The 27,496-nt window shown below is 41.1% G+C and overlaps 1 protein-coding gene across 1 annotated transcript in view; it reads right to left on the reverse strand.

The window, feature by feature from the left end:
• Window positions 1-19,312, reverse strand: part of JhI-21 (Juvenile hormone Inducible-21) — a 249,849-nt gene extending 230,537 nt beyond the window's left edge. Inside the window, exon 1 of the mRNA XM_067151198.2 lies at window positions 18,764-19,312. Coding sequence (XP_067007299.2) covers window positions 18,764-19,241 — 478 coding nt within the window. The 5' untranslated portion in view covers window positions 19,242-19,312. The remainder of the gene's footprint in view (window positions 1-18,763) is intronic.
• Between the last annotated feature and the right edge of the window lie 8,184 nt (window positions 19,313-27,496).

The following is a 27,496-nucleotide window of genomic DNA, read 5'->3' on the forward strand; positions in this document are numbered from 1 at the left end:
ACAAAACAAACAGTACTAAAATTACAAACGTGCTCTGAACATCCAACAGTGCTGAATGTCACCAGAAATCTGACGCTGCACATTCAGTGGAGGCAGCAAGATGGAGCTAATTCTACACTACCAGGGAGACACTTGCCCTTGTGCAAAAAAGAAATGGAGATCGTTTAATTTCCCGTCAAATGTAATGCCCACTACCTGTAGCATGCCCTCAGATGCCTAGATATCGGCCAAGCTAAAATAATCCGTTTTCCGTTCAAATAACCCACCTAGAAATGTTCCCGAACCACGAGAGATACGGTCATGTTTTGTGTCCTTGCGGCAACCTGTGTTCCTCGACATATTCGACAATCTACAGGACCGTCATGAACAATACGTGTGTCCTGAGGTTGCACATTTTGAACACTTGCCGTACCTTTGTAGTTAGTTACGTGGTGCCGTAGTCACCTTGTATGCTATAATGACGTATCTTGATATCAGAACATGTTTGTAATTTCAGTACTGTTTGTTTTGTTGCATACTGTATATGAGCTGCTTCAAATAGCACCGTACTAAGTCGGGGTCAAACCCGCCAATTTGGGCCCAGAAAGCTAACTCTCTTCCGTGTCAGCAACATGGCCCAGCAAAAACAATCCCTTCTCCGAACATGGTATATCTGACCGCCTTTGCTTTCAAATTAATCTACTGGTGTAGGTTGAGGCAACCGCAGGGCCAAATGCCTCTCAAAAAGAAGTCTCTTTTTCAAATATTTCGACTTTCTGATGAGAAAGTCCAGTAGAACTGAACAAGCCTTTACCACCTCAGCCAGACAGCTCCAAGTTCAACAAGGAACATAATCTGGTCGTCAGAGTCAGCGTGGGGGGGGGGGGATTACTGAGGATTACAACCTCCTCCCCCATGGGAATGTTACAAAATAAAGGGAAACTGACAATAAACAAGTGAAAGTCGCTCTTTTGAACATTCACGGAGACATACTGTAATCGTAAAACTAACAGATCTCTTGAATCAATTTTCTAAGAAGCCACCAAACTTGGATTTTAGATTGTATTCTGAACATACCATTCGCCGTCAAACTGCTGCTGACCTTGATCATATTGTTCTTGTTTTATATTTTTATGCACGATTGTTGTAGTGTATCGATACTGCAAACTGAATATCAACATAATCCAACTGTATCAGTTTCCTTATTATAACACCCATGCAAGCGCGCACCACACATGCACAAGCACCTTCATTAAGTTCTGTCACCATAACTATAACCTCTACGTCCACCCCCCCCCCCCCACCACCGATTCTACCCCCTCACTGGTCGATCCTGGCTACGCTACTGGTCAGAAATGAACTATCGTAAATGCAAAAACGATGGTTTTGAGGTACTTAATCCTTAATACCATGGCACTACAGCCTTGAAGGGCCTTGGTCTACCAAGCGACTGGTAATCAGCCCGAAGGTCTGCAGATTACGAGGTGTCGTGTGGTCAGGACGACGAGTCCTCTCGGCCGTTATTCTTGGCTTCCTAGACCGGGGCCTCTGTCTCACTGTCAGATAGCTCCTCAATTCTAATCACGTAGACTGAGTGGATCTCGAACCAGCCCTCAGATCCAGGTTAAACTCCCTGACCCGGGGCCTCCGGGTAAGAGGCAGGCACGCTACCCCTACACCACGGGGTTTGAGGTTCTTACCGTATCGTTTTGGTCGTGTCTTCTTATGGGTACACTATTGTATCTTTCGCAGGAATGAAGATAAGCTGTGCGAGATACCTCATGTGCAGAGAGACCCCACCGAAAAATCATGGTAAGTGAATATACAACAATTCAATCTTCCGCCACACTCCTTATCGTATTGACTCTTTCTTTCTTTCTTTCTTAATCTCTTTACCCTCTAGGGTTAGTTTTTCCCTCAAACTCAGCGAGTGATCCCACCTCAACCGCCTCAAGGCCAGTGTCCTGGAGCGTGAGACATTGGGTGGGAGGATGAAACTGGGGAGAATGGCCAGTACCTCGCCCAGGCGGCCTCACCTGCTATGCTGAACAGGGTCCTTGTGGGGGGATGGGAAGATTGGAAGTGATAGACAAGGAAGCGGCCGTGGCTTTAACTTAGGTACCTGGAGGAAAAGTGGGAAACCACCGAAAACCACTTCCACCTCTACTCATTTGATCTTCCGAGGCTAAGTGGACTCCCAGTCCTCGTACCACTTTTCAAATTTCGTGGCAGAACAGGGAATCGAACCCGGGCAGCTAACCACAGAGGTGGACCGTATTGACTCTTACGATAGTTTACCATGGTAATGAAATGAAAATGACGTATGGCTTTCAGTGCCGCGAGTGTCCGAGGAATAGTTCGGCTCGCCAGATGCAAGTCTTGATTTGAAACCCATAGGCAACCTGCGCGTCGTGATGAGGATGAAATGATGATGCAGACGACACATACACCCAGTCCCCGTGCCTGCGAAATTAACCAATTATGGTTAAAATTCCCGACCCTGTCGGGAATCGAACCCGAGAACCCTGTGACCAAAGGCCAGCACGCTAACCATTTAGCCATGGAGCCGGACTTTACCATGGTCAGAACTGTCGATTAGACCTGCCTTTACGGCAGCAAACTATGCGCCTCAGTAGCTTCTTTTTGCTCTCCTGTAAAGTTAGTACCGAGCTCGATAGCTGCAGTCGCTTAAGTCCGGCCAGTATCCAGTATTCGGGAGATAGTGGGTTCGAACCCCACTGTTGGCAGCCCTGAAGATGGTTTTCCGTAGTTTCTCATTGTCACACCAGGCAAATGTTGGGGCTGTACCTTAATTAAGGCCACGGCCGCTTCCTTTCCAGTCCCAGCCCTTTCCTGTCCCCTTGTCGCCATAAGACCTATCTGTGTCGGTGCGACGTAAAACCAATAGCAAAGAAAAGTAAAGTTAGTGAAATGTCACTTACGATTTTTATTTTATTATTTCTAATTAATATTTTTCCGGCGGTTGCAGGGTAGGTTTCGGCCTACAACAGGCCACGACTGATCCCTGGTCAGACATCTCTGCACTCCGACGGTCAAATGAGCAGAGGAGGGTGGTCACGGCTCTACCGTCTCTACGCTTTTGCTTTCGCGAGACGGAGAAGGGCTGGTCTCCACCTTCAACTGTCCTGAGAATGGTTTTCCGTGGTTTTCCATTCTCCTGCACTAGAGCGAATACCGGCACAGTTCCTAGTATAGGCCACGGCCACCTAACCCCCTCACCTTCTCCGAGCTTCTCCTTCACCGCAACTAATCTCCTGGCCTGAGAGACGACTCCACCGTCTCTGAGGCCTGCTCCCCACTTCAAGGGAGGAATGAAAACAAGTTGGTAGTAGTAGAACTACTTGCTTTACGTCGCACAGACACAGACAGGTCTTATGGCGACGATAGGATAGGAAAGGGCTAGTTATAGGAAGGAAGCTACCGTGTCCTTAATTAAGGTACAGCCCATTTGCTTGGTAAAAATGGGAAAACCACGAAAAACCATATTCAGAGCTGCCGATAGTGGGGTTCGAACCCACTATCTCGTGAATTCAAGCCGGTGGCTACGTGACCCAAATCGCGCAGCCACCTGCTCGGTATGAAAGTTTACCTCTGACATCCAGCATATTGTGACGAGTTGGCGGGGTAGTACGTTAAATTAACATTGGACTGGTAGCTTGTATACTAAAATTTATTAACTACTGCTAATTATCACGTACACCTCGGTACACAGTCAGGATTCCAGACTACACACCTCTTTCTTCACGCAATTCTTGTTTACCCTCGACGCTACGACACTTTCTACTGTTTTTTTTTCTCTGTTTTTCCGAAGACAGAGTCTAATAGCAAATACAGTAGAGACTATACGCGACACTTAAGGATTTAGCCTTGTTAAAATGGGAGACAATTCGACGGTGGCGCTCCTAGTGACTTGACCTGAAAAAGTCGCGCTAAATTCAATTAATGTAAATGCATATACGAAAATGGATAAATAAATTACGTCTAGAAAGTATTATTGAGACATTAACTTCGAAGTTGCTAAAGCAATTTTGGATAAATGAATGAAGAGTTATTTAAAAGGTTATTATTTAAAGACTGAAATTAGACATATAAACAAGATATGAAATGGACTGCTGTTGAAATGGCTTGATCTTTCATTTATGCATTACGTTTTTTGCTTTAGCATTCCTGCTTGAACTTTTACGGTTAGATTTCTATTTTTATTCATTTAAAAAACATTGTATCATCACATTAAAACACTTGTCAATAAAAATATCGGCACATTCCTTACACACATGATGCAATGAATTAACATTTAAAAGCTGGACAATTTTCCTCTCTCTCACCGGGCGAGTTGGCCGTGCGCGTAGAGGCGCGCGGCTGTGAGCTTGCATCCGGGAGATAGTAGGTTCGAATCCCACTATCGGCAGCCCTGAAGATGGTTTTCCGTGGTTTCCCATTTTCACACCAGGCAAATGCTGGGGCTGTACCTTAATTAAGGCCACGGCCGCTGCCTTCCAACTCCTAGGCCTTTCCTATCCCATCGTCGCCATAAGACCTATCTGTGTCGGTGCGACGTAAAGCCCCTAGCAAAAAAAAAATTCCTCTCAACATGAAGCCTACTAACAGAAAGAAAATCTATAAAATCCCGGCTTCAATCTGAGAAACGTGGCCGATGACCTTCATGTTAGGCCCCTTTAAACAACAAGCATCATCATCATCATAATCTGAGAAAAAGGATAAAAGAAAGTAAAGTATGAAAATGTTGTCGATAGTGATGCTTTGAGGAAAATTTACGTACAATTAGAGTAAAAATATAACATATCCTTGGCTGTATAGTCGAGGATTTCTTATGCCGCTGGTCTGGAAATGATCTCAACAGTTCTTATATAAGCGTAACGTCCCTTCTTTCTTGTACACCTTATCCAAATCACTTTTGTGACATTTCAAAACCCACAGATCACATCTACAACAACACATCGGTATTGAAGGTTAACTGCTGCACTATACAATAAAATATGCGTATTATATTTTAAGCCAGTTGAAATATGGGTCGAGTAGGTCCGATGATTATGAAGTACTATAAAAATCATTTTGTCACTGGAAGAATATATATGCAAACACAATATTACTTACATTTTCTTGTCACGAGAGAAGCGAAAGAAAGACCGCGCATTCTTCTCTACTTCATAGCTATTGCAGCCAAACACAGCACATACCTTTCCCCTCATGTCGAGAAGAGATATCAAGTAATGACGCCCGCTACTATTTAATTATGTCAACTCACTGAAAACGCATAAATAACACCAAAAACGTCACACACAAATACACGTGTTCTTATGACAGAATCAGTAGTTCTCAGGTCTACCCGCTAGAGAGAGCTCAATAGCTGTCCCTCGATATCTCGCTGAGTGTCGCGTATTGCCTATACTGTATTTGCTAAGAGTAAACGGGAGGACCAAATGGTGACGTCACCAGACTCTCTCAAATTCCAACATGGCGGACACGGTAACCATTACAATATTCATTGAGCTGTTGACGTTGAAACTGCGTGTGCTCGTCCGGACAGCCCACGTGCTTCGTCTGGAAGAACCCTGACCTACGGGACAGTTTCAGAAGAGAGCCAATTCCCATCTCGTGTTGGCTATAGTCAGCACGTGGAGAACAGGGATCAATAACCACACACGAACCTGTTGCATTCGCACAGTGGTGTCCAGCAGAATACAGGGTTTGACGGCGCTTCTGGAAACCACGATTATTTACTCCAATTTGCGGGGCGTGTCTCGGGACGGAATCACAACTGAGATTTGCCCATCCTGTACAAAGTAATAAACATCAGAGATCCGGAAAGTTGAAATAGGCGTTACTGTAGCTGAGTGGCACACCCAGGTAGCTGAATGGTTAGTGCTTAATGGCCTCCCTCAAAAATGTGTAAATAAAATAAAGTTTGCCTGTGAAAGTATGCACTAATATTAATTAACCGTTAATAAAGACAATTCCTCAATTCTCGTGACCTTACAACATTTCGCAACTGTAGTTCGCAGTCTTACTCACCAGAGTCCTGCTCGCAACAGTACTATCTGAATTTGATCATATGTGGGCATTTCCTTCAGTATATCCTCTTTGATTTCCTTATTCATGTCTGTCTGGTAGGTCATCAGCACGAAGAGTGGTTGGATCCTCAAACAGTACCACCAAAGATTATGATGTTGGACGGAAACCGCAAAAACCGATGGTGGCGCCATAATGAGGCATACTATAGTTCATTCCACGTTAAGAAAACAGTATTGCTCTTATGGACCTACAAGGAGTGAACACACCCCCTCTTACACATTCATAATTCCTCGTGATTAAGGAATGTATATACTTCACAACTAGTGCGTCTGAGTGTTGTGGCAGGTGTTATTCATAGGGCTACAATAACATTTTGTGGCCCAGGAAGAAAACAATGGTGTAATGCCTCACTCCTTGACTTGCCTATACGTCATTCCATGTTAAGAAAACAGTATTGGTCTTATGACAACAGAGTTGCCATATCGAAAGGCGCTATTCAACAGCGTCACGGGAAGAGCGTGACATATATGTTCGTGCAACACAGTACTGCCGGCGAATCACAGCTTAACGGATTACGCGTTGAATGTACCATAACAACTCAGAAGGAAAATGAAGGAAGGCAACAATGCGATGGCTGTTCCCGCCATTGTGCTTCCTCCCTGCGAAAGAAAATGGACGGGGCACCATTTTGCCCGTGAGTTATTAAAAATAACTACTGAAACTTTTCTATTTCATAAATACGTTCGCAATTTAATCAAAGATCTTTGATACCACAATGAAAATTAGTTAATTCATTTTCTAATGAGATGATAATTCTTTTTAACTATATTTCCTTCTTTTCCTTAATTTTCTCTGAATTTGAATAAATAGATGAGATACAGATATTTTGTATTTATGGTTATACTCTAGCATAAGCATTATATTCGTATAATCAATGTTAATTTAAGATATGTGCGGAAATAGTTGATACGATGGAGACGTCCATCGGTGTTGGCGATAAATGACTTACCCGCATGTCAGAAAGGTCATCGCAACTTCTTCGCAATCCACGATTTTAAAAAACATTTACAGGAGCAAGCTAGTTTGGATGTCTTCGCTACCCGCCCTGGACGCAGGACTGACGCAGTAAGTAGCAAGGATCCTTAACTTAAGTCAATGTTGACATACTTTTTTAATATAAATTACAATTAGTCTGAGCTAGCTTAACTATTCAAAGTTGGTTAACTAGAACTTATACGCATGTCGCTGCATTCTGAACTTGTTCCATAACATTCTTAGGGTTACAAAAGACACCTTTGAGTTCTTTTTTTTTTTTTTTTTAACATTAATATGGCCTTTACAGTTTAAACTGAAAGTTGACTCCCATCATCAGACGAAAGTGAAAACAATGTTCGAAAACGGATCGCTATTTAAAAAAGCGAAACATGCGGCGTCCTGAGCACATTCTTCCTGGGACAGAAGACAAATGGCTGATAAAAAGAGACAATTACATTAAAAATGTGTCCTCTGGTCACCCTACTTTAGGGTATTAGAATTCCTCCGTCGTAATCTTCAAAGGTCTAGAAGTCGTGCACTCCGAACTGTGTGTATTTCCACGATACGACCCACTCTATTACATGGCCTTCCTGCCTGGCATCCCATCACTCAGGATAACATGAAGAAGTTAAGCGCAGTACAGCATCGAGCAGAGCGACTCATTTACAGACAAGGCAATAACGTTACAACTAAATTATTAACATCTATTAACGAAGTGTGTAACCAAATAGATTTCATCTTTCTTCGAAAATCTTTGGCTGCCACTGTTAAACTGTCCCTTTTTACTGCCTCCAGCTGTCATACTGCTCAGTCCACAAAGCACAAGGTGTCTTATCTTTTTCCTTTCCCCTTTTTGCTAGAACAACAGCATACTAATCCGGGTTTTACAGTCGCTTTGCTCGACTCTGGAATTATCTTCCTCGTGTAACAAAGGACCTCCCTCTTCAACAATGCTGCCGCAAAGTGAAGGCTCTAAAGGGCCTTAAAACCCCTATTTGAAAGTGTATATAAAAAAAAGTAACAGTACAGTAGAGTACAATACAGTAATTTATATTTAATCAACGGAGATAGGGGCACTTCTGTGTATGTGGACCTTGCTCTTTCTCCATCCGCCGTTCAAAATTTGTAACAACAATGTTTGAAAAATAAATAAATAAATAAATAATAATAATAATAATAATAATAATAATAATAATAATAATAACGAGCATGTCTCCTGAGAATGGTAGTGGAGAAGATAACGATATGTTGATGCTCTGGAAGGAAATAACTATGTTAAGCGCCATTTACGGGATAGCCAATGCTTGTCAGCATGTCACAACATGAACATTAGAGAGAGCATTTCCTAAATTTAGAAAATAAGTTATTAGGTTGTACAGATGATGTTAGTAAGTTGAACATAATGGACATGGATTTGGAAACGTTGATGAGGGTGATATAGAGGAATAGTTAGCCATCGTCTCCTGTGAACTCAACTTCCAACATTTGACTGACAAAGATATCGTGCACGCGGCTACAAACAATCCAGACAAGGAAAAATGTCGGATGAGGAGGGCCATACGCGCTGGGGTTGTAAGTAGTAACACCGCGTTGCAGTGTTGTGACAGTTTGCTCGGATACACAGTATCAGCTTTGTTCGTACAACAGGAATGTGAATACAAGTAGGGCTGGGTTACATCGCGCATTCCTAAAATTTGTCACAAATGGAAAATAATAATTGCTTTTACTTAAATGAAGTGAAAATCTGCGGTAAATTAAGAAATACCGTCGTTATTAGAGAAATATGAATACATACTTAAGCCCTGTAGACAGGACTCCTTTATGTCGTATTCCGCTGCTGGTGCCGTCTTTTGTTAATTTCTTCGAGGTCCAGGTCTAACACCGAGGAATGGGAGTGCTATGTCTGTGGATTCTCATTATCTTTGTCCTTATGACTAGAGCGGCCAGTTCAAACAGTAACATGGAGATCAACAGCATTCACGATGTTATTTCGTTCTTCAATGAGGCAAATGACCATGTTATAGTGATGTGGCTGGAACTCTACGGAAAAACAACTAAGGACGCATTCAACAACTTGGTGCTGCACATTACAGAGAAATATCGTAAGTACCACAAAAATTATTTTTGTTGAAAGAAAAATAGCACGATCCCTGGACCAATAAATATTTTTTTATTTTTGTTCGAACGAAAATCACTAGTCCACAGAATTCTTCTTATGTACATTGGCCATAGCTTTTTGTCGCCTATTAAATCTTGCATATCGCGATACAATTCAGGAAATGTCATTGACAACTGAAGCAATGAAACGAAAGCAAAGAACTTCAGTGAACACGGACATCACACACGAAACTGTTGAAAGTGTAAGACAAACAAAAGACATACGTGTGTTACTGTGAGCTTAGCACCAAAAGTACTTGTAAAGTAGTAAAGTAGGTATACATAATATTCTCCAAAAATAAAATATTTCTTAATTTACTGCAGATTTTAGACTTCAACTGTGTAAAAGCAATTATTATGTTCAATTTGTGACAAATTTTACAGTGACATTTCGTAGATAGGAATGCGCGACGTAACCAGTTGGCTGTTTTGTTGAAATAAATATGTATTTGTCTGCACTTGTCTGCTAGGAACATTATAAAGTATGACGTCTATTTTTAATACATGAATCCAAATATTATGAACACTTTTTTTAACAATTGGCTTTACGTCGCACCGACACAGATAGGTCTTATGGCGACGATGGAATAGGAAAGGGCTAGGAGTGGGAAGGAAGCGGTTGTGGCCTTAATTGAGGCACAGTTCCAGCATTTGCCTGGTGTGAAAATGGGAAACCAAGGAAAACCATCTTCAGGACTGCCGACAGTGGGGTTCGAACCCACGATCTCCCGAATACTGGATGCTGGCCTCACTTAAGTGACTGCAACTATCGAGCTCGGTAAAACAAATTGTAAAATATATACACACTGAGATATCATCTCTATTCTTCTTGATACAAGGCATCATCCAATGAACATACATGGCTGTTGTTGTTGTTGTCTCGTAATAAATGTATTTTTTTTTTTTTTTTTGCTTCACGTCGCACCGACACAGATATGTCTTACGGCGACGATGGGATAGGGAAGGCCTAGGAATTGGAAGGAAGCGGCCGTGGCCTTAATTAAGGTACAGCCCCGGCATTTGCCTGGTGTGAAAATGGGAAGGCACGGAAAACCATATTCAGGGCTGCTAACAGTGGGGCTCGAACCCACTATCTCCCGATAAAAAAAAGAAAATCAAATGACGGTACGATTATTTAGATATGATAGGCAAAGTTCAGCGCTATGTACATGCACACATAATAAATTATAATTGTTACATTTAATAATTTGGGGCTGCCTGGCCGAGGCGGTAAAGGCGTGCTCGGTTCGCCCGGAAGGACGTGGGTTCGAATCCCCGTCAGGAAGTCGTAACATTTAAGAAAAGAGATTTCCACTTCCGGAGGTGCATATGGCCCTGAGGTTCACTCAGCCTACACCAAAAATGAGTACCAGGTTAATTCCTGGGGGCAAAGGCGGCCGGGCGTAAAGCTAACCACTCTACACCATCACGTGCCGAGGTTAACAATGGTGGAAGCCTTTACCTTCCACTCCTCCAAGGGCCTTCATGGCCTGTACGGAGGTGACTTTGCTTGCTTTTACATTTAATAATAATAATAATAATAATAATAATAATAATAATAATAATAATAATAATAGTAACTGAATAAAGTTGGTCTTATGTTTATGCTGCGGGGATTATATGGTGCTTCCCGATTAACAGGAAGGTAATAGAAATGGGTGCAACTTTATGCGTCGCAGTCTGACCTAGTGACATAATGGAGTGAACTAATCTCTCTGGTAATGCTCATTATACCAAAACACCTGCTCTTCCCGCCTTCTTCTGCGTCCTAGCGTATAACCCGTGCAGGTGGAGGGTTCGCTTATTGGCCTGACTTACCGCCATTTCATTCGGTCCAAGGCGTCATCGGGGCTGGCGCTGATTGTACGCATTTCTTCAGTGAGCCGGTCAAGTCACCGCCTTTTAGGCCGACCAAGAGACCGTCATCCATCAGGTGACATGTGGTAGGTCGTCTTCGCAACTGTGATCTCGCCAAGGGTTCTTAATTTAGAAGTGTAAAAGTGAAGTAAACTCGTGTTCTCGGGCACACCCCCAATGGAGGTGAGCTGAATGTACTATTTTAACCACATACCAGCACCCGTGCCATTCTTAACATAATCAAACTCAATCTACAGTTACCTTTAAGCTATGTGTCAATTCTTAAAATTATTTCCTAGTTACTTTAACTGTATTAGTTTGATGTAGTTGTTAATCTTGGTTTAGTGTAAGAGAATCAATCAATCAATCAATCAATCAATCAATGATCTGCATTTAGGGCTGCCACCCAGACGACAGATTCCCTATCAATTCTTTACCTAGTTTCCTTAAACATTTTCAAATAAATTCGAAATTTATCGAACATTTCCCTTGCTAATTTATTCCAATCCCTTACTCCTCCTCCTATAAATGGATATTTGTCCTCTTGAATTCCAACTTTATCTTTCATACTTTTAAAAGCTCCGCTCAACCTTATTCTTCTACCTCTGTCATTCCACGCCAACTTTCCACTGACAGCTCGAAGCATACCACATAGTCCAGCATCTCGTCTCCTTCAGGAGGCTTTATAGCCTTAACTACGCCAAGCAAAACAAGGTATATATATATATATATATATATATATATATATATAAATAATATAACGTTACATATTTTAAGGGATACCAGAGTGTCTGAGTACTGACCTTGTCACCTCCTTTATTTTTATCATCAAATTTAACGTGCTAGCAAAGCTATGGTCTCTACCTTTCAAGCTTTCCAGAGCATCGTCCGACTGCGTCGAGATTTAATTTCTCAAACTTGAGCGTAGAAGGCGAGAACCCAATCAACGCAACTACGCGCAAGCTGCATATGTTATCAATAGAACCCGGATTATATGTAATTACATTTTCTGTTCCCATATATGTAGATATAAGGAAAGCTAAAATGTCGGCGAATCACACTAAAAGGACCATTATTCCAGGAGTTTTAAGTTACATATTTTTACATATTTCAATGCATAATAAATATTTTGATAAATATTACATCTTTTAAATATTTTGAAGGATGTTGCGCATTTGAAAGAAAACACCATTCTTTTTTCACTAATTTTACATCGATTTACGTTTTTTAATTAAACATTTGAAAATAGTTTAAAATCCTGTACGTCTCTAACATTTAAAAATAATGTAATCATTTAAAGTGAGGTATTCTGTTATTCTGTCAAAGAATCACATCCCTTAGCTGTGTTGACGGTGCAAGTCTTGGGTATCTCGAGCTGAGTCTATCAATCTTCCCTTGAACAAACGTTGTCACATTGCTCTCCTCTCAGATTTAGTGACTCTTCTTTTATGATCCCTTCGCCAGCACTTGGTTTAATGTCACATGTCAAAAGCGACTTTCTTTCTTTCTTTCTTTCTTTCTTTCTTTTCTTTCTTTCTTCTTCGGTTATTGCCCATAATTCACTTCCACAAAGGCCTACACTCAATACAAAAATCTTCAGAAACATTTTTCTAATAAGCATGTCTGTGTTTCATGAGATCAAATTTCTTCTCTCTTAATAAGGACCTTCCTTGCTTGAGCTAGTCTACAATTAAATATTTCTTTGCCGGGCAATTTGAAATACGCGCCAGTGACTTCATGTGAAGTTGAAAGGTCTTTTTCTATAAATAAGTACATCTTAACAGACAGAAGGCATTCGATGAGCGCAGAAAATTTGGAAAAATATTTAGTTATTAATTGCACCTCCAAATAAAAATTAGAGGTTGAATAACATCTGCACTTTTGACTTTTTCGTATTTTCTTCCTTTTCTATGTACAAGAATACATAAAATAAAGCTTATATATTAAGTTACATATTTTTTATTTATTACATATTTAACTACATATTTTTGTCAATTTTAGCTACATATTTATGTACATATTTCTCATTTTGATATTACATATAATCCGGGCTCTCGTTATCAAGGAGTTTCTAGGCTCACAAATACACCGCGCTGTCAAGGTGACGTCGCAGGTCCCTTAATAATGACACTTTGTGAACACAAAGGGCGAAATCATGCGAATGCATAGGCTTATTTTGAGAGAAGGGCATTTGAAATTATTTCATTCAGGCGAATTCAACAAACGAAAAAAGGCTTACAAAAGTTATGCACTTCAGATAATATATCTATTCAGAGAACGTACAACTGAATAATTTCTTCTTATTTTTCTTCGTGGGTATAAGTTGTGTTGCATATGTAGACTTGACCCTATTTACGACCGGATATCCTTCCTGACGCCAGCCCTATGTGGAGGGAGGTATTCAATATTGTGTGTTTTCTATTGTGGTTCGTAATGTGATGTATTATGCGTATATGACGAGAAGACAAACACAACAATCTACAACCCGAATAATAGTGTCACTTGCTTCACGCCCCACTAACTACTTTTTCGGTTTTCGGAGAAGCCTAGTTGCCGGAATTAGCACCGCAGGAGTTCTTTTACGTGCCAGTAAATCTACCGACACGAGGCTGACGTATTTGAGCACCTTCAAATACCACCGTACTGAGCCAGGGTCGAACCTGTCAAGTTGGGGACAAAAGGCCAGCGCCTCAACCGCCTGAGCCACTCAGCCCGGCTCTACAACCCGAGGCAGAGGAATTAACCATACGCGATTAAAATCTCCAACTCGATCAGGAACCGAACCCGCGGCCCTCTAAATCGAAGGCTTTGACGCTGACCACTCACCCAAGGAATCTTTTTTTCTTTTGTGTTCTAATTCTACATGTTTCGAAGACTGAATATCTCAAATGAATAAATTAAGAACCTACAACACAGGTTTTCTCCAGTCAAATCTTCCGTTATAGAAAATCAAATTTTGTCACATATTCGTAGACCGTTGTGAGAAGGGTTGGGTGAACTCAGAAACGCACAGAAGCTAACGTCAACGAAGAGGGAGGCTGTTCGGTTCGTCCTTCACACTCGCAACCACATCGCTCAAATTCTTTGCTCGGTTTTCTGCAATACATATTATCAATCGGAAGAACTGTGAGTTCAATAAAGTTGACTCACATTACAGTTCTCTACTGCTCATAATTTAAAAAAATAATAATAAGTAAAGGAAAGTTGAATTTGCCATTATCTTCGCAGCGCCTCATATGAATAACAATAATAAAGAATTACGTGGTAACGTTTAATTCAGGTTAAATCAGTAAATGTTGGGTAACATCAATAACAAATATTAGTATAGAAGGAGTTCAAACTTAAATTCTATTAAAAATAATTTTGGTTGACAAGAAAAATATTGATAACTAGCTAATGTACCCGTGCTTCGCCACGGAATTCTACATTGTATACAGAATTTTAGGTGTGGTAGTGTACACGTTGTGAGTAAGAGTGTATTAAATTGCATAGCTCTAAACCAGAGGTTACCAATTTGTAAGGGCTCGAGGGCCATTTTGGAAATCTTAGTCATGTTCGCGGGCCGCACTTGAATAGGCCAATTTTCGTAAAATTCTGCAAATAGTACAGAAGCACCATTATGAAATAATATGCATAGTTCAATTGAAATGAGGGTTTGATCATTTTAATTCCTAAAAGCATTATTTTAAAATTGCATAAAAGAGTGAAATTTGGAGCTGGGCTGAGTGGCTGAGACGATTGAGGCGCAGGCCTTCTGACCCCAGCTTGGCAGGTTCGATTCTGGTTCAGTGCAGTGGTATTTGAAGGTGCTCAAATACGTCAGCCTCGTATCGGTAGATTCACTGGCACGTAAAAGAACTCCTGTGGGACAAAATTTCGACATCTCGGCGTCTCTGAAAGCCATCAAAAGTAGTCAGTGGGACGAAAATATAATAACATCATTACTTGAAATTTGGATTTTAAATGTTTCAAACTCAAAAATAATCTGTTGAGAACAAGTGAATACTTGAAAAAAGGAACTAGTATTAAGGAGTAATTAGTTCTGACTTGGGTCTATAAGGTGTATAAACATTAATACGTTTTTGAACGAGCTAATAAATATTTTTGTGACTTTTCTTCACATTATTTCTTACAGTGCTCTCGCGGGCAGCAAAAATGGCTTCGCGGGCCGCCATTTGGAAACCCCTGCTCTAAACATTACCCCAGAAATGCGACGGGGAAGTCAACATACATCTTTTCTCATGTGGACTGGGTTGAATTTCCATCGCAATGGTAGGCCATCTTTCAGTTCTCATTATAATGGCAGAAACACATTCTCCACCTGTCTTTTTCTACATCCTCAAAAAGACTGCCTTTGTGGTTTTCCCAACTGAAATCAACATAGGTCATTACAATGACGTCAGTACGAATGTCGCTATGAAACGCAGTCATATGAAATATGCGATCAAATGAAAAACCGCACATGTACTCCCTTTTAACGAACAGTACTACGGTGCCGATCGAACAGTCTAAAGTTCCAGAGCTGGAATGAATGACCAGGCCGCAGACAGTCTTGAACACTCTTCTGCAATTATTTCATTAAGATTGCCACTGCTCATTCCTATCAGTGCCTCAGATAGGGATACTATGATGAACCCATGTGTTATGTACCAACAGTATCAGAAAATGTATGAACCAGAAGAAAATTATCTATCTAACTCCCCAGCTATTTCCCGCCAATATTCAGACAGGTTGTTATATTCGGTGCGCAGCAGTAACCCCATCTATCGGAGATGAATTGTAGCATAAGATACAAAGAACATCACAACAAACAGTGGTCAATGTCAATGTCAATGTCATGTTATTGTTGAGCAATTTTATGAGCTTTCTTTTCTATATTGTAGGTCTTCACATTTACAGTAGTTTTCTTCCGACTCTGAAATGCCACTCTTATCTTTTTTTTTCTGTTTCCTTTAAGTTACGTTGCACCGACACAGGTCTTATGGCGACGATGGGATAGGAAAGGGCTAGGACTGGGAAGGAAGCGGCCGTTGCCTTAATTAATGTACACTGCCTGGTGTGGAAATGGGAAACCACGGAAAACCATCTTCAGGGCTGCCGACAGTGGGGTTCGAACCCACTATCTGCTGGATGCAAGCTCACAGCTGCGCGCCCCCAACCGCACAGCCAAGTCGCCCGGTGCCACTCTTATCATTGTCGGTACGGTAAAACTGAATAGAACATAAATGATCGGATATTGTATTCTCTATAACTTTTGTTATGTAGTACTTTTCGATAGGACCAATAACATAGCTATTTAAAAATAAAATTTTAGGCGCTCTCCCCTAAACTACCATTTCATACAGGGTGAATAAACTTATTTATAGCACAGACTGTAATTTCTTATTCCCTGACTCTACATACCGATTTTCATTAAATTCTGTTTATCCATTTTCTCGTGGCTCGGCGTTCATATGGGCTTGGCAACAGAAATACAAATTCACGAATATCTCTGTTATCATAGGCGGTACGGCAAAAATGTGTAAGACATAAATGATTGGAAATGTAATTATATACAACTTCAGTTGTGTAGTAATTACCGATAGGACCATTAATAACATAAATATTTGAGAATTAAATTTTAGGCCTTCCCCTAAACTACCATTTCACTCAGCGTGAATAAAATGATTTATAGCCTAGATTGTAGTGGCTCATTCCCCGACTTTATATACCGATTTTCATTAAATACTCTTCAGCCGTTTTCTCGTGATGCGTGTACATACATACATACATACATACATACATACATACATACATACATACATACATACATATAGACAGACAGACAGACAGACAGACAGAAATTACGAAAAAGTAAAAAGTGCATTTTCTTGTTACAGTGGACATGCCCGATACAGAAATACCATTCTTTTTACATTCTGAGCAATGTACAGAAAAAAACTCTTATTTTATATATTAGATAGTGTTAAGGAGTCAAACATCGAGGTTATCACTCCATTATTATTATTATTATTATTATTATTATTATTATTATTATTATTATTATTAGTATCTTAACGTCTGTTCTGACAGCTAACATTCTTTAACAGACGCTCGAATATCAGTATTTTGTTTTCAAGGCTGCTTTAACGAGCCGGAAACTAGTGACATGCGATCGTCACTTCAAAACATCTTTTCATGCCACTGGCCTCCACTGGGAAAAACACGTCAACGATTCATCGATTGTATCACTAAGGTTTTCGGGAATAACCTATTTCAAATTAACTTGAAAAATGAAAATCCACAGCCTGTTTCCAGTCATTCGACCGGGTCAGGAATGGAATGAATGAAGCACCCATCTAGCGGCGAGGATAGGAATTGTGCCGGCTGCCGAAGCCTCTCGCACTCCTCTGGGGCAATGATTAATGAATGACAGATGAAATGAAATGATATTTGAGAGTGTTGCTGGAATGAAATATGACAGGGAAAACCGGAGTACCCAGAAAAACCTGTCCCACCTCCGATTTGTCCAGCACAAATCACACATGGAGTGACCAGGAACCACGGAACCCAGCGGTGAGAGGACGGCGCGCTGCCGCCTGAGCCACTCAGGCTCTCAAATTAACTTCATTTTCATATTTTATTTCAAACACTATTTGGTTAATAATAATAATAATAATAATAATAATAATAATAATAATAATAATAATAATAATAATACCTCCACACGGGCGTTGAAGGTCTCAGAAGGAATGGAAGGTAAATAAAGACATGCAGTATTCGTAACCTCGACACCAAGTGTGGAAGAGTGGTTTGCGGTATGACCGAACAGCCTTGCTCCCAGGATTAAACCTAGTAATGCACTCATTTCTGTTGTAGGAAGGGCCATGTGTTTCTCTACACGTGGAAGTCTTGTTTGTACACTTTCGACTTCTAAAAAGGAACCGAGCACGCCTTTACCCCCACGGCAAGGCAGTTCCCAAACAAACAGATCTTAAAATTCAGATCGGACACGTAATAAACTTCGTTGCTGGCTTCTGATCAAGGCGGCCGCTGTTCGAATCCCGACCAAGGCACGTGCAATTTTTGTCTCTGTGGTTCGGATTCCACATAAAACTGGAGGTCGCATGATTATGATCAGGATATCAACAGTCACGTAAAACTACACGCCTGTTTTAAATTCAGATCTCCTCAACTGCACTTTATGAATAAGTTTTAAAATCATATACAGGACATATTATATTAAAATAAGATAAACCGGGCGAGTTGGCCGTGCGCGTAGAGGCGCGCGGCTGTAAGCTTGCATCCGGGAGATAGTAGGTTCGAATCCCACTATCGGCAGCCCTGAAGATGGTTTTCCGTGGTTTCCCATTTTCACACCAGGCAAATGCTGGGGCTGTACCTTAATTAAGGCCACGGCAGCTTCCTTCCAACTCCTAGGCCTTTCCTATCCCATCGTCGCCATAAGACCTATCTGTGTCGGTGCGACGTAAAGCCCCTAGCAAAAAAAAAAAAAAAAGATAAATTTTAGTAACAGCATGCGATTGCAACCCTGTTTCTTTCTAGTGACATCTGTTCTTTTGGCAGGTTATGTCTTGTATGTGCTGAAGTGACACACCATGTGGCGAACAGGTGTTAGAACGTCTCTTATTTACAACATCTAAGTTAAGCATGCTTTCAGAAAGAGTAATCTAGTACTTACATAGACATACAGCAGCCAGGAGTTGAACAGCACTATCCGGAGGATCACAGTCTTCAAAGAACGGTTTTGCGGCATACTGAGCGAAGGTCAAGGCCACTATAGCTTGTGTTGTAGGTCTTAACACTAGCAAAGCCACCCATAACCTAAGAAATGCCGGTAGTGGCCCAAAAGCCTCCATAATGTAAGCATAATCTCCACCAGATCTTGTTATGCAAGTTCCGAGTTCGGCATAGCACAACGCACCGAGAGTAGAAAACAGGCCTGAAAGAAGCCATACCACTAAGGAGGTTCCTATAGAATGAGTATTAGCGAAAACACCGGTCGGTGACACAAATATCCCGGAACCAATAATCGTTCCTACAATGAGAGCAACGCCGCCTGTTAATGTTATCTTCCGTTTGAGAGTCACTGCCTCCTTCTCAGAGCACGCTGGAGCATCATTCGTTGCTATGGTTACGTGTCCTGTCGTACGCCCCATGCTTCACACACTCGATCACTAACCAGCGCGTGCGACGCCTACCGTGCCGCGCTGCGAAAGGCAATAGAAATGTAACCCTCGTCCTGCTACGGACAGCCCGCCTGTCTGGTGCACAACAGCACGCATGCGCGCAATGCTACCTGAGAGAGCAAGACGCGCCAAACGTTGCGTCATCTCCTGGAGCTATCCGAAAGTTTTCTCCTTATGAATGAACGATACCGGCAGATAACAGCGAGTTCAATTTCCGCATCGCATTGTCTGCAACACGTGACAGAACCAGTTTAGAGTGCAGCAAAATATTAATGCAGCACTGCCCCGTCGATCATTATTCTAGCGAAGGCCAGAGGTTTATACACTCAAGGGTACTCTAAAATACTTCGTTCTTGGGGACAGAAATACCTGTAGGAAGATCAACTTTTGAGCGATCTGACCTGGCTAACATTTCTGAGCTTCAGTGAGTGTAATAGATTAAACGTCAAGTACAATACTGAATTATGTGTCTCGGAAACAGAACTTAATTATAGTTACAAGGTTTCAGGTTTGTTCTGTAAGTTCGAGGCTATGGGGTATTCTGTACATGATCTCATCTTGTGTAAAGTAGCTTAGACCTAAATCATTAGCATAACCATAATACATCGGGGAGAATAAAACAAAAGCACATTATTATTGTTATTATTAATAGCAATAATAATAATCACATGGCCTTAGCTACAGCGTGTCCGGCTCTATGGCTAAATGGTTAGCGTGATGGCCTTAGATCACAGGGGTCTCGGGTACGATTCCCGGCAGGCTCGGAAATTTTAACCATGATTGGTTAATTCCGCTGGCACGGGGGCTGGTTGTATGTGTCGTCTTCATCACGTCGCGCAGGTCGCCTATGGGCGTCAAATCAGAAGACCTGCACCTGGCGAGCCGAACTTGTCCTCGGATACTCCCGGCACTAAAAACCACACGCCATTTCATTTCAGCTACAGTGTGCAGACATTTTAATTTGACGTCATCTGGGTGCCTGCTGGTCAATTTCGACGTTTGGTTTCACTCTAGGCCTACTAGATGGCAGAGCTGTGGCGGTTTGTGCATGGAGGGCTTTTGAGCAACGCCCTACCGCCTTTTCAAAAACACTTAACATAATTTCACTCTGTAACTGATTGCATCAAATAAATCTTACATGCAGTCGCTTAACTGCGGCCAGTATCCAGTATTCGGGAGATAGTAGGTTCGAACCCCACTGTCGGCAGCCCTGAAGGTGGTTTTCCGTGGTTTCCCATTTTCACACCAAACAAATGCTGGGGCTGTACCTTAATTAAGGCCACGGCCGCTTCCTTCCCAATCCTAGCTCTTTCCTGTCCCATCGTCGCCATAAGACATATCTGTGTCGGTGCGACGTAAAGCCAATTATTATTCATAGCAAATAATAATAATAATAATAATAATAATAATAATAATAATAATAATAATAATAATAAAGCAAGTTACATATTTTTATTTATTACATATTAAACTACATATTTCGTTAGTTTTAGCTACATACTTATGTATATACAGTATTTCTCATTTTTATATTACATATAATCTGGGCTCTAGTAATGAACTTGTTTGTAATGTTGGTACTGTTTGTTTTGCTGTATGCTGTATTATGCAAACGAGCTAGTCATTGTGAGGTGCTTTCAATGATATCAGCAGAGCATTGTGCTTTATCTAAGTAAGACTGATTCCTCGTCAGTCTGTTCTTTATCTCCAGTAGTATGAAAGCAGCCGGCCCCGTGGTGTAGAGGTAGTGTGCCGGCCTTTTACCCGGAGGTGCCAGGTTCAATCTTTACCTCGATCTGAGGGGTGATTCAAGGTCTACTCAGCCTCCGTGATTACTAGTGAAGGGATTTTAAGGTGCAGCTACAGTAGACTTCCAATAGTCCGGCATCCAACAGTCCGAAATGCCCGATGGTCCAGCATCAGTCCAAGATTTTTTAAATGTTATTATCTCTTAATAATGATCTCTCGTGAACAATTTGATGCATTATTTGTCGAAACGAATTGAAGTGTATTTTTTATTATTTCAAAGTTAACAGTGGAAATGTATCTGATACAATCCATTTGTTATGCATTGACTTACTTAAATATCTCTACAGTATCTCTGCAAATATTCAGCCTAGAAGGCTGTGTGCTATACTGAGTACTGGGAAGCCAACCATATGATTTAAAAAAACCCAACAGATTTCACAAATTGAATGTATGGGCCACGTTCAAAAACGGATGGGAACATGTCTTCAAAAACTGAAGCGGGCAGGAGAAGAGAAGTTGTAGATGGAAATGAATCTAAATGTTAAAGGAAGACTTACAGATAAAAACATCGATGAACTCCGGCATTATTATGGAATGGCAATAAGAAACAACACGTTTGAAAAGAGGAGTGTGTTATTAAACGAAAGATTCTGCTAATCAACATTCTACTTCAAAACGCCGTGTTACAGCTGTTCTCGTTGTACGCCTTAACCTATATCGTAGTAAGAGATACCGCCCGATAGTCCGGCATTTTCGGTAATCCGACACCGGGCCGGTCCCGAACGTGCCGGACTATCGGACTTCTACTGTATTTTCATACAGATAAATCAATGTATGTATTTGGGGACATGAAATGAAGCGAAATAAACACAGTTTGTTGCACCTTTTTTTTTTTTTTTTTTTTTTTTTTTTTTTTTTTTTTTTTTTTTTTTTACAATATTTTGCCACCTTTTCCCTTTTATCTCGTGTTTCAGCACTGTTTCACCCCATATTTATCTGCATTTTTAGTAGCCTCCGTGGTTCAGGCGGCAGCGCGCCGGTCTCTCAGCGCTGGATACCGTGGTTCAAATACCGGTCACTCCATGTGAGATTTGTGCTGGACAAGGCGGAGGTGGGATAGGTTTTTCTCCGGCTACTCCCGCTTTCCCTATCATCTTTCATTCCAGCTACACTTTCCACTATCATTTCCTTTCATCTGTCAGGAGTGCGACAGGCCTCGGCTGCCGACACAATTCGTATTCTCGCCGCAAGTTCGGGGCTTCATTCATCCCATCCCTGACCCGGTCATTGACTGGAAAACAGGTTATAGGTTTTAATTCATTTTTCTGAATTTTTAAAAGATTAGACCTTATTTCCTTTCTTGAACAGATTTTTAACATTTTGTTTGATCAGAACTCAGTACTAGTCAATAAATAAATATTAAAATATAATTTACTGAAACTACCAGTAATTTATATCCCAGAAAAAATGGTCAACCTCAGCAAGAATGGCCAATCTTCAGCTGTGAAATCAAGTTATTTTAACAATGACGTTGCAACAGTTTAAGCTAGTTCCAGTTAGTACTGGCATGAATTTAACGGTTCCACCTATCTACTGTGTACTCTCTTGTTGGCCGTGTTAATGTTTTACCAGTTCAGTGTATGTGTTGTCTTCATCATCATTTCATCCTCATCTCGACGCGCAGGTCGCCTACGGGAGTCAAGTAGAAAGACCTGCATCTGGCGAGCCGAACCCGTCCTGGGATATCCCGGCACTAAAAGCCATACGACATTTCATTTACCAGTCCAGACCAGGGCGTATTTTTCACCACACAAAATCATGTCGAAAGTTAAGGAGGTATGTGGGGGGAACAGTGGATAGATTTGCTAAAGTCAAATTCGAATTAAATTTGAGAAACAATCCACGTATGGAAACCTTTGCAGGGAGCATCCTTTTTTTTTTTTTTTTTCAAAACAAACTCCTTTACCCGATTATGTATTGACGTAGGCAAGGGTGCCCGCCATTATGAACAAATTTACCCATCTACAAAGTGACTGACGTTAGGCATAGTGGCATGCTATTATAATGGAAACTCACCAACTCGGTGTGACTGGCATCGTGAAAAGGGGCCTGTCATTATATTGATAACAGCACAACTCAATTTTGACTGGCAGTAGGGAAGGTGTCCGCCATTATAATAAAAAATCCTCAGTTGTTATCTGTCTGGAAGTAGGAAATGGGACCTGCCATTGCAACGAAAACTCCCCAAATCGATTGTGACCGCGGAACAGGCCCGCCATTATAATGAAAATTCCCAACTCGTAGTAGGCAGTAGGCAAGTAGACCTGCCCTTAACGTCACAAGTCCGCAACTCGCACTTTACTAAGGAAACAACGTATGTGGACCTACCTATGCTGTTTCTTGGATAACGCTAGGAGACATGGAATTCTAAAAAATCTTATTCACTGCATGTACAATAATTTACTTCGATATCCGTATACAATACAGAATACCGTAGCGAAGCACAGGTACATTTGCTAGTATTATATAAAATATTGTTGATGGCATGAATATTGTGGAGCATAAAAATATTCCCACATAAGTGGTATAATACGTCCGATGTTTGTGCCTTGTCTGATGGCTGTAATCGTTAAAGCGTCAAGTCTATATCGTCCGACACCGTGATTAGTCGGTTCGAATCCCGTTGGGCGACAATGATTTTAACCCTCTGTATGTTGGCCGGCACGGTAGGAGAGTTGGTGGTATACACTTTCTAATTACTAGATTGCGTGCCAAAAGCCTGGATTCAATCCCGAACCTCTCTGCCATGTTTATAAGGAGTGGGTGCATTGACGCTGTTGATGGTGATTCGTCCGTCGGGTGGCAACGCTAAGCCCTGAGTAGACCCCTTGGTGCTATTCGGATTGCAGTAGGCTATGTCGACACCGGGCTTTACCTTCCTAATAATAATAACAATAATAACGTTATTATTTTTACGTCCCACTAACTACTTTCGGACCGAGCTCGATAGCTCCAGTCGCTTAAGTGCGGCCAGTATCCAGTATTCGGGAGATAGTAGGTTCGAACCCCCATGTCGGCAGCCCTGAAAATGGTTTTCCGTGGTTTCCCATTTTCACACCAGGCAAATGCCGGGGCTGTACCTTAATTAAGGCCACGGCCGCTTCCTTCCCACTCCTAGCCCTTTCCTGTCTCATCGTAGCCATAAAACCTATCTGTGTCGGTGCGACATAAAGCAACTAGCAAAAAAAGAACTACTTTCGGAGACGCTTAGGTGCCGGAATTTTGACCCGCAGGAGTACCTTTACGTGCCAGTAAGTCTACCGACACGAGGCTGGCGTATTTGAGCACCTTCAAATACCACCGGACTGAGCCAGGATCGAACCTGCCAAGTTGGGCTCAGAAGGCAAGCGCTTCAACCTTCGGAGCCTCTCAGCCCGGGGGCCCCCTTTCCTACTATCATATATCACGTCATTCATTTCATCTCTTTACCTCCCCTGTTGTGGTTGACGTCAGGAAGGCCATACGATCGTAAAGATTCCAGCTTCAAGAGCAAGTCCACTAGCAAAACTATTGAAACTCTGCTAACGACAGTGCTTTACTACGTTTAATTAAACATCAAGTTTGGGGACCTTTACGGTATCTCTCAAAAAAATTTGCCTTTACCTTGAGTAAATTCCTTATATTTACAATACATTTATTTCCTTCCTCCTCATCTTGCCTAGTGTGCCTCATTTTGGCGTCGCCATCCGTTGTTGTGGTTTCCCCGTAACCGCATAGCCTTTGGTAGTGCTATATGAAGATACAACCAGCCTCTGGGCTGATGACCTAACAAACAAACGAAGCACAAAATAAACTGTGCAAGGAAAATATCGCAGAGGCATCCTTGTCATTTGCAGCACCGAATTTTAACGAAATATTTAAATGTCCCGACTGTGATTGCGCTGAGATAATTAATCTGATACTTCCCAACCTGTTCTCGACAATTATACTCGGGAAATTTCGGGAAACTGTGATGCTGTAGACTGAAGGAGTTCCACTCAGGGAGAACTACTGAAATTAAGAAAACTACATCGCTGGAGGTTAAGTAGAGTGCCACAGCTTTATTTTCGAGTAATTAGGATTAAGATAATTAGGATTTTCGAAATCTGATCAAATAGTACGGTACATGACTTACATAATGTGTTTATTTCGTCATGTTTAAGGCAACTGCTATTAAGAATAAACTACACGCAATAAATCTTTATGGGATCAGAAAAATAATAACATGTTCCATGCCTCCTACCTTGCTAGTAAATTAGTAATACAATAAATTGTAGTTAAGAATGTTTCATCGTAACTATTGTCAGCATACCAGCATTAGAACTCTTTCATCTTCTCCGCACATCTTCTCCGTAACAAATCTCCCGGCCTGAGAGACAAACGCAAACTAGGTTATGTTATAAACGAGTCGTCCTCAGTGGTTTGTCTACTGGATTATAGGTTTGTGCGATTGATCCCAATCGAAGGCGATGGATTTTAATACGAGACAGATCGCGAGCATGCTTGGAATTTGTTTACTTGAAATTCGCATAAATGTAGATTTTCTGAGGAAAGGAATATTGCTAAAAAAAATATATGTTTTTTTTTTATATTTTAACAGTCCCTTGTGTTCCGTAAGATAATGCAGACATCAAAAACACGTATTAGGCCAACTGTACTTGTTTATGGTGAAGCATGTTGGAGAAAAATAAATAAAATTGTTCCCAAGAGATTGTACACAACAATGGGTAAAATTATACCAATACTTCACACAGATGTAAACAATTTATTTATCTTCTTCTTCTTCTTCTTAATCTGTTTATCCTCCAGGGTCGCTTTTTCTCTCGGACTGAGCGAGGGATCCCATCTCTACCGCCTCAAGACCAGTGTTTGATTATTGTTTGCATGAGGGAACTTTACCAAATGAATGGAGAGTTGCTATAGTAGCCTCTGTATATAAAGGAAAGGGTGATAGACATAAAGCTGAAAATTACAGGCCAGTCAGTTTGACATGCATTGTATGTAAGCTTTGGGAAAGCATTCCTTCTGATTATATAAGACATGTTTGCAAAATTAATAACAGGTTTGATAGAAGGTAGTTTGGGTTTAGGAAAGGTTATTCCACTGAAGCCCAACTTGTAGGATTCCAGCAAGATATAGCAGATATCCCGGATACAGGAGGTCAATTGGACTATATCGCGATTGACCTGTCTAAGGCATCTGATAGGGTAGATCATGGGAGACTACTGGCAAAAATGAGTGCAATTGGACTTGACAAAAGAGTGACTGAATGGGTAGCAGTGTTTCTAGAAAACAGAACTCAGAGAATTAGAGTAGGTGAAGCTTTATCTGCCCCTGTAATAATTAAGAGGGGAATTCCGCAAGGCAGTATTATTGGACCTTTATGTTTTCTTATATATATATATCAATGATATGTGAAAAGAAGTGGAATCAGAGATAAGGCTTTTCGGAGATGATGTTATTCTGTACAGAGTAATAAATAAGTTACAAGATTGTGAGCAACTGCAAAATGACCTCGATAATGTTGTGAGATGGACAGTAGACAATGGTATGATGACAAACGCGGATAAAAGTCAGGTTGTGAGTTTCACAAATAGGAAAAGTCCTCTCAGTTTTAATTACTGCGTTGATGGTGTGAAGGTTCCCTTTGGGGATCGTTGTAAATACCTAGGTATTAATATAAGGAAAGATCTTCATTGGGGTAATCTCATAAATATTATTGTAAATAAAGGGTACAGATCTCTGCACATGGTTATGAGGGTATTTAGGGGTTGTTGTAAGGATGTAAAGGAGAGAGCATATTTGTCTCTGGCGCGACCCCAACTAGAGTATGGTTCCAGTGTATGGGACCCTCACCAGGATTACTTGATTCAGGAACTGGAAAAAATCCAAAGAAAAGCAGCTCGATTTGTTGTAGGCGATTTCCGACAAAAGAGTAGCGTTACAAAAATGTTGCAAAGTTTGGGCTGGGAATACTTGGTAGCAAGGAGACGAGCTGCTCGACTAAGTGGTATGTTCCGAGCTGTCAGTGGAGAGATGGCGTGGGAGGACATCAGTAGACGAATAAGTTTGGGTGGTGTCTTTATAAGTAGGAAAGATCACAATATGAAGATAAAGTTGGAATTCAAGAGGACAAATTGGGGCAAATATTCGTTTATAGGAAGGGGAGTTAGGGATTGGAATAACTTACCAAGGGAGATGTTCAATAAATTTCCAATTTCTTTGCAATTATTTAAGAAAAGGCTAGGAAAACAACAGATAGGGAATCTGCCACCTGGACGACTGCCCTAAATGCAGATCAGTAGTGATTGATTGATTGATTGATTGATTGATTGATTGATTGATTGATTGATTGATTGATTGATTGATTGATTGATTGATTGATTGATTGATTGATTGATTGATTGATTGATTGATTGATTGATTGATTGATTGAT

The sequence above is a fragment of the Anabrus simplex genome, chromosome 7, assembly GCF_040414725.1.
Source record: "Anabrus simplex isolate iqAnaSimp1 chromosome 7, ASM4041472v1, whole genome shotgun sequence".
Lineage (NCBI taxonomy): Eukaryota > Metazoa > Arthropoda > Insecta > Orthoptera > Tettigoniidae > Anabrus > Anabrus simplex.